The sequence below is a fragment of the Thalia democratica genome, chromosome 6 (genome assembly GCF_965202585.1).
Source record: "Thalia democratica chromosome 6, ktThaDemo2.hap1.1, whole genome shotgun sequence".
Classification (NCBI taxonomy): Eukaryota; Metazoa; Chordata; class Thaliacea; order Salpida; family Salpidae; genus Thalia; species Thalia democratica.
The window spans coordinates 58,992,861-59,002,290 of record NC_139170.1 but is presented as its reverse complement, the minus strand read 5'-3'; the positions used below and the strand labels follow the sequence as shown (position 1 = coordinate 59,002,290).

Below are 9,430 nucleotides of genomic sequence, written 5' to 3'. Positions count from 1 at the left end.
GCCATTTACTAATTAGTGTTTTAATTGATATGGTTTTCTTTCTAAATATTGTGCAAAGTTTTTACAAAGTTTAACAAACTTTGAGCGTAAATGTTTATAATATTTTAGCATATTAATTCAATTTAATTTGAATTAGCTTAATTTCAATTCGTAGATCAACTGTATTGAATCCAACTTAGTCCTGACTATTTAAAGCTATTTTAACAATATTTAGTTATTTGTCGCTTTGATAGCATCTTGTTTTAATTTTTTCTATGGATTATTATACAATTTTTTACCATGGTTTAAGTCATAACACTTTTATTTCTTTTTATTAGAACAATTTTCTATTGGTACTGATTTCTTCTTTACACTGATGCATTTTTTAATTTTTCAGAGTTTATGTTAAGTTATTTTTTTTATGTTTAAAGATGAATTATGAACATTGACAAAAAATTCAGGAAGCGGAAAAGCTCCGCGTTTCTGAGTTCCCTGAGTTTTAAGAAGGAAAACGAACAAGTGCCACAAAGTTACAAAAAGCAGAGATTTTCAGACATAGATGAAGATTTACAATCCTGCAATAGTGAAGAAAGTTCTGATAAAAGTTCTAAAAGACGGTCGTTTTTGAACTCTTTGAGTTTTAAGAAGTCACCAAATAAAAGTGGATTAGGTGCAAGTAAGAAGTCCAACAAAAGAACGTGTAAAAAAGACAAAACAGTAAAAGAAAAGATACTGGTCGAAGACGTTGTGATTGAGAGCTTTTCATCGGACGAAGATGTGAATGCAAATTATGTTGATGCGAACACGAGCCAGAATGACTTTGTTGAAAACGGCCAGAGGAAAAGGAAGAGGTCCAGCGATTGCATCAAGCAGTTCTTTCCTAAGTTCAAAGGTTTTAAGACGTATGAGCCGGATAAAAAGCTCAGGAAAGATTTGCTGAAAAGGTTGAGTTCGAACAGTAAACTGGTGAGTACCCCAAAAAAAATAAATACAAATACCAAAACTTCAAAGGAAAATAGCATTGAAAGCTACCAAGCAACTCCCAGTTTTAATAACTCAAATATTAAAACTTCAGAAGAAATACCTAATCAAACCTCACAACAAACTCAAAATGAGTGTTCGAATGAAAATGGATTACACCCTAACATTGAAGTTACAAAAGAAAATACTATTGAAATATCCCGAAAATCCTCTAGTACCAACAACTCAAGTATATTTTGTCCAATCGATAGTGAACTAGATTCCGAAGAAAATTTTTTGGATGGAGATTTAACATCTTCTAATAAAAATGCATTTGGTACAAATGCTAACTGTTTAAAGGAAATTACTGAGGAAATTTCGCAGAAAAGCTCAAACACTAATTTTTCTGATGAAATTATATTTGATTCTGAAGAAACCTTTTTAGATGAAGATTTCAACACGGATTTGGAAGAGATGTTAAAATCAAACTCAAAATGTTGTTCTACACAAACTGTAGGTTTGAAGACCTCTAAATTTTCTTACAATGAAATAAAAGAGACAAGTTATTCAGGCACAAGTAAAAAGGTAATATCTCTAAATAAATCAAACTTAAACATTTCTCATGCTTTTAATGACAGTATAAACCTGTCAAAAATCACATCATTACTTGCAAATAGAAAAGAAACCAACATTGTACTGACAAACGATATAGAAAAGCTTTCCTACTCGAAACATATTGACATTATTTTATGCTGCAAAACTTCGCAACCTGTCAAGGAAGTTTATCTGAAAGGCCAGAACAAATGGTTAGAGGTGAAAAAACTGACATTTTTGGACGCTTTCAACCAAACCTGCAATCTCAATTTGTGGGGCGATAACTGCGAGAAAGGAGTTCATGTGAAACCGTTTGATCTGTTGCTCGTACCAGACTGCATGCACAAATACCTGTGCATGTCCGATGAGATAAGCATGAAAGGAAATTTACATGTCGTTGGCAATTTGAAAGACCCTCATTTTCCAGAAAAACTCCACGGAAAGTGTCCTGATGATTTTTACGAACTGATCACAAGTTTCAACCCAGACATGTCAGCACACGAAAAATCCGTGCTCGACACAACACTGGACAACAGCGTTTGTGACGCTGATTTGAACGAACTGTCAAATTTAAGCGGTTTTGTGGTGGAATATTCACAGAACGATAAACCTTGCTACGTCAAAGTAAAAACCGCCCAGGACAAGATGTGCAAATTAGTCATGCACGGTAAATGCACTTGCTGGGTGAAAAACTTCAAAAAACACCAGGACTCCTTGTGGGAGTTCAAATATTTGCTGAAGTCGGTTTCAGCTTTCACCAATGAGGACGTCTACCACACCACGCTCAAATCCCAGGCCGACTTTTGCGAGCCGGAACTCAGTTCCCACTACAGGTCCCTAAACTACCCCGAGGTGAAATGTATTAAGGATTTGGTGGTGTTTTGCGGTGATTGCGAGCAAAAGTACGCTGTTTTGAAAGAAGTCTCCGTTGAAAAGATGACTTTCGCCAAGGAATTGAAAAGTTTCCACCACGCGAACGTGTTTGGCAGCAACTCAATGTTCAATGATGATTCTGTGTTGAATAGTGTTGGTGATGTGTTTCTCCATGCCAAGTTCAAATCTGTTTCAAAACCGTTCAAGGTGGTAAGCTGCGCCAAGAAGCTGAAAGAAATTAATCAGAAGCTGAACGCTAAACGGGAACCAAGTAACAAAGTTAGTTGTTGTTTTAAAAGTTTGATTTGTAAGTTTAAAATAAATTAAAAAAGAGTTTTAGGTGTTTTTTGGTTGTTATTACTGCAACACATACTTTTTAAAACTTAACATTGTTTGATAATAGAAAAACTTGTATTTTTAAAATATAATCATAGTTTCCTAAGTAACATTATTTGATATAATGTATAATGATTTTTGATTAGCAGATGTAGCTGGAAATTCTGAAATAAATTTTCAAATAGAATTTTTCTGTTATTAAATTTAAGTAAGTTAGTAATATTACCTTTTTTTCTTTCATAGTTGCAAACGAACACCGTGAACCAAATTATAATTTTAAGACATAACAAAGTAATTAAATATGACTAAAATAAAAGTAATTGAAAGTAGTTTTCTAACATTTGTTTGCGTAACTCAAAAAATCAGTTAATTTATTTAGCTAATTTTAAGAACTTTAAAGATTTTTGCACTGATGTCTATACTGGAATAAATTAATTGTGGTTTTGTTATGTAAAAATTAACCCTGTTTTAATTATCTGATACAAATCTATTTTTACTCGCATAATAATTCAGATGTTTTATAAAGTAGGTTAAAGTTTAAATTCTTATAACCTTAATTTTTTTTGTTGTGGCATAAGCTTAAACAACATTTATTAAAGTTTTTTGTTTCAATATCATTATAGTTATATAATCTAGTTAAAGGTGTTTTTAGTTGTAAAAATAAAGTTATTTTGTAAAAAAATATAAACTTTAATAGATGTTGTTTGAGCTTATTCGACAACAGAAAAATTTAAAAATAAAGGTTGTCTTCTAATTAAATGTGTAGTTTATTATGTTTTGCTAGTTTTATAATAATCTTAAAACTATTTATTTTTTCATTATACAAATTATGTACATACTAACGTTAAATAGTTTAGTGTATACCACAAAATGTATAATTTTAATTATTCTATAGCGGAAAGTATCTGATTTACATTTTTGCTGAGTTAGAATTTTTTTTTAAAGTTTTTTATTTTTATTTATACCCTTACTCTTAACCCACTCTACCCAAACATATTAAAAATTAATTATAAGAAAAAAATTTAATAGTTATAATTAGTATATATATATATAATATAGGTATATACTAGCCGTCTATATCCACATATTTTTCAATATAGTTAAATGTTATAATACTTACAAAATTAGTAGAATGACTAAATAAGTAAATAAATATTATTCAAATCTCAAAATAATATCATTCAAATCCACGTTAAAGTTAAAAAGGTTTTGTTTAAAACAAATGTTTAAAAACATTAATAATGATTTAACAGCAACAGTTAAGTTTAACTTAAAAATTAAAATTACTTGCAAGTTAAACTTTATAGCAAAATAAAAACTAAATTACGTCGTTAATTTCGTTCTGTAATTAGGTTTCTTTTTAAGTAAATTGGTTTCTTGAGCAAACTGATCTTATGTTTAGTCTTTAAAAATTCAAACTTTTAAATTATTCAGATGCTAAAGTGTTGAAAAAGTTCATTCATAAATAAACTTAATTTTATTTGAAATTTTGAGCAGTTTTTGAGCCAACTTGTAGTTGTCTTTCAGATAATTTAAATGCTTAAAGTTAGAAACTTAGCTCTACAGTTTATATAAAAGTTGAAATTGATTTTAAGTTAAGATTAATTTACCAACGTAGTGTGATGTAATAGTGAAGTAATTTATTGATTTTAAAGTCAGTGTAGTTTAAATGGTGAAATTGAATGTTTAAATTTGTACAAGTACAACAAATACATTTAAACTATTATTATAAATTCAACTCAAATAAATATATAAATATTAAAAAAACCAAATTTAAACCATATTAAATTTATTTAAATGATAAAGTCTTATAAGTTTCATTTAAGAAGGTATAAATAATTTTAAGTCTAGCGTTTAAAAAAAATTAACGTAGTAATGGCTTTATTTTGTTTTATTGTACAAAGAATGTGTATTGTTTAAATTTATACAATTTTTGCTCAGGTAGATACAGGTTTCACGAATAAATAGTTATAATATATAACATAAAAACAGTTATAATAAATTACAAAAATTTTGCATAATGTTCAAATTTTTATGTATAAAATAGAAATACAAACAAAACTATTTAATTTTAAAAGTGCAAACTAATTTAGGCTTGTTGTTTTTAGAGCTAAATAGTTGAAAACATCATTATTTATTTAACACCACAACAAATCAAAAACTCCTGAAATACTTCCTATTTGAAGTTTATTTTTGGCTTAATGTTATTTAAATGTTGAATGACATTTACATTAGTTTTGAACACAGATTAAAAAAAGCAATTAGGTTAAATTTTAACTGTAACATTTAAATACTGTTGCAGCCAAACTATTAATAATTAGCTTGAAAATTTTCTGTTTATTTTCTTAACTGCTAGTATAAATGTCATGGTATTTAGTTTGCTTTTTATAAATATAAAAACAGACAGATTTTAAATAATTCTCTTATTTTGATACCTTTTTATAGACTGTTAAATGTTTTCCAAAGTTTAATGCCAACTAAAACGCAAATAGCATTTGATTAAGTTCATATTGGTCAAAGCAAAATATTAACAAAACTTTAACACTTGTACGGCCAAACCTGTATAAAAGTGTTTAAAAAAAAATCATTAAATGCTAGTACAAATGTAATGATATTTAGTTTGCTTTTAATATTTATAAAAACAAACAATTTTCAAGCAATTCCCTTATTTTACTACCTATATATAGAAACTTAAATGCATTTTTCATATTTTAATGTCAAATAAAACGCAAGTGGCTTTAGATTTATTTTTGCAAATTAAAACAAAACGTTGGCAGATTTCATTTTTTAGTATGTTAGAATAAAAAAATTGTTTAAATATTTTCCTTGAGGAAGTTTTATAGAATTATTATTTTTCTTAAAGAAAAAAAGGCGTCTAAATTGGACTTGAAATTTTTTATTTCCTTAAAGTTTACTAAGCCCCAAAGTAGATTAATAATGAATAAAACATATCACTTTTATACATAACTTGTTATATATTAATTCTAAAGTTGTAAGGTATTTTTAATGCTATATGACCATTACTTAACTCATATTTTATATTTACAATAATTAACTCACAACTTTAATCTGAGAAAGCAGGTTTCAATGGCATAAGGGTTAAGCCCCTTGGATCTTGTTATTTGAACAAAAACATATACGAGATTAGATTATTACATTTTACAAGCCAATATATTTTTCTAATGCAATCTGTCTTGCTTCACTTAGTTTATTATCACAAATAATTTTTGAATTAAGTCTTATCTGCCAAGCTTATTTTGTACAAAAATTTAAAGTAATGTACTTAGTTATTTAAATTAATTTATGGTAGTTTAAACAATTTCTTAGATTAAGTTATAATCAGAAGACTTTCTTAATCTATCTATAAGTGTACAAAAATAAAATTAAGCAACTTATATTCAAAATGTTTATTTAAAAGTTTAAACTATGTTTCTAATAATATAAATTATATCGCATTTTCTATCTCTTGAACTTAATATATCACTTAGTTCTCATTTTAAAAAGTTTAAGATAATATCAAAGTCAAAATACTTCTTGTAATACTTAGACTAATTTAATACCAATTTATCTTGTTTATACTAAAAATTTATATTTCTATAAAATGTTGTTATTTTAAAATTTTGAGTCAGTCAAACTTTTTTTGGTAATAAGTACAAACTTCAATTCTTTTTGAATAGAATACAGTAATCAAGTTTTCGATTTGGATCAAAGACAAATTCGAAAGTTTTTATTAGCACTTTATATGCGACTGACCTATTAACTTATTAACAAAACTAGGCATTTGTTTTTATATTGGGAATTGTTGGGAATACAAGTTTAGCAGTTGGCTTGTTTTTATGTCAATAAAACTTTTGGCACAAATTTAATTCACATCCGTTTTTCAAGTTCAATACATTTTCACTGAAAATATGTGAAGCAAGTTGTTATGTATAAAACTTTTACTGTTCTGCTATCAAAGCACAAGTTTAATTTAATTTTATTGGTAATTGGATAAATTTACCTGCAAATGACTAAAAGGGTGAGTTTAAACTGTTATATAAAAATCAAGCAACAGGGTGTATGTTTTAATTAAATAAATAATATGTAATACTTTTAAATGTAGTTCGTACAGAAATTACAATATTAAAATGAACTGAGCTCTACAAATTAAATGTTTTTTCACATTTATATTACTCATCAAATTGTCTGTGTAAAAAATGGAACATTATATTTGTGTCTCATAACAGTATATGTGTGTTTTAATTAATTTATTTTGAAAACAGTTTGTATCATTTAAAAATTAGTTGTTTTATAAACACTTTTTTTTACCCACTAAAGTTTTTTTTTTTTTACTCAGTCAGCTTTTACTTAAATATAACATAATGAGCTAATAGAAAATTCAAAACAACTTAGACTTAGTTATATAAAATAGTTTTATATAATTCAAAACAATTTAAAAAGTAAATTGTAAGCAAAACAAAGACACTTTAACTTTTTTTATAGTTTTTTTTGTTTACTAAAAATTAAATAGTTTTGATTACTCAAAATACAAATTTTAATTACTTGTCTTCAGTTCAAAAGCAATTTCTGCAAATGAGTTTAAATCGGGTTTGAGGCTTTTAAGTTTGAATATAAAAACAAGCACAACGTGATTAGGAACATATGACAAATATTTTGTCAATAATTGTATTCTTGGCGCACAATTCTATTAGCATCCGCTTATTTTCAAGTTCAATAACTTATTTGATTACAAGTTCAATGTTTTATTTGTCCCAATATTTTTTTTATTTATCCTTTTCAAGTTCAATATTTTCAGCTCAATATTATATTTTTTCAAGTTAAATATTGTTAGCTCAATAATATATTTATTTTCAAACTCCATATTACTTGTTCCACTTTTATATTCGTTTACTTCAAGTTCAATACCTTATTTGATTACAACTTCAGTATTTTATCTGCCCCAAATATTTTTTATATTTTTCCACTTCAAGTTCAATATTGTTGCAGGGGAAATCCAGCCTGTATGACGTAATAATTGAGAAACGAAGCTTTTACAAAGACGAAAACATCGAAGAACATTCTCTGCACCTGGTTGATTTGTTTTGATGTATTATATATTTAATTAACTAAATATAAAAAAATGCGTTTTATTTGCAAACAAGGTTTTTTTTAATCTTTAACAAAAAGTTCATAAGCATTTGATTGAACAATATTTCTTAAAAATATCATGAATTCGAATTTATAATTATATTTTCTATCTATTCAAAACATTTTGTTTTGTTTAATGAATTATAGTTTTGGTTTTCCCATACAATATATACAAAAATCTAAATAGTTAAGTCAATAGTTAGCCTAAAGTTTTTAGAGACTTAAAGCATTATTTTTAATATTTGTACGAAAATGTTAATTAAATTTGCAGTAAAATTTACATTTAAATTTACTTTATTGATTTTTTACTTAAATTGAGCCAGATTTATTGTAGTTTAAAAGAAGTTTTGTAGTTTTTATGATTCTCTGGGGTATAAGAAATGTTTTACATGTTTTAATTTTAAATTAGTAAAATAGTAACAATTACACTTTATAAAAATTTAGTTAGAGTCGTAAAAAATACTTAACAATTCTATTGAATTTTCTGTTTTTGTTTTCTAAATTTCATTGATAAATTAATTGTTTCTTTATAATACTTATATAGTATTAAAGCAAAGTTATTTTTTTCAAAATTAAGAAATGTTAAAGATTTTTTTCTTCAATTTAAAATTATATGCATAATTAACTTCCTTATTTTTTAATGTACAAAATTTTAGCTGGTTTGTAGTAGTAGTAGTAAAAATCATTTTAGTATATTAATTTATTTGAAATTAGTAGGAATTAAGCCAATGTAAAACATATGAATTTACTTCTTCAAATTCTAAGCATATTATTTAAACAATGAGATAGTTTGTTAATAATTTGAATTTAAAAAGAGTTTGTGATTTTTTTCTTAACTAATGTAGATTAGATTTTTTTTTTGCTGTACATTTTAAATTTAGAACTATATTTCAAAGTCTGTGCCAAAAGTTCAAGTATTTTTGTTATTTTGCCAAAGTTTTATTGCCTTGTATAAAAGTTATTGTTTTTTTGTTCAGTTTATCAGTTTATTGTAAATATGTTTCAACACTTAAAAAATGAACATAGCGTTTTCGTTTTATTAAAATTGTTATCAAGTTTTCTGTTTCTAAAAATTTTTTATTATAATATAAACTTTTATTGTATATCTTGAAAAAAATTAAAAATATTTGTTTCTGTTCATATTGAACAATAGATTTTGGTTAATGTTTTTAAGAAATATGAAGTTTGGTACAATAAAATTATAAGTAATTATTAGCGAGGTTATTTTTTATTTTAATTTAGAGTTGATCTACATTAAGCTGCTTTAAATATTTTTTGATGATGTCATGTTGGTATACTATGTAGTACTTACTGTTCAGAAAAAACTAAAATATTTATTCTAGCCTAGTTTTAATGAAAACAGTTTCAATGTTTTTGTTTTAGGTTAAAATCAAAGTTGGCTGTAATAGAACTTTATGTTTTACCATTGGTTAAAAAAGCTATTGAATTCTATTACACTCAATTAGGTTTAAAATAAAATTTAAATATAAATTTGACAATTAATAAATAAGTTTTTTTTATTGCAAAAATACTTTTTCATACGTGTAGTTATAGTTTTTTA

General features: G+C 25.7%; 1 protein-coding gene across 1 annotated transcript; it reads left to right on the top strand.

Moving 5' to 3' along the window:
• The first annotated feature begins 417 nt into the window (after positions 1-417).
• LOC145839261 (uncharacterized) lies at positions 418-8,048 on the top strand. The gene is made up of 2 exons (XM_082946858.1): positions 418-2,685; positions 7,729-8,048. The coding sequence occupies exons 1-2, from the start codon at positions 418-420 to the stop codon at positions 7,825-7,827; spliced, it is 2,367 nt and encodes a 788-aa protein (XP_082802984.1). The 3' UTR covers positions 7,828-8,048.
• The last annotated feature ends 1,382 nt before the right edge of the window (positions 8,049-9,430 follow it).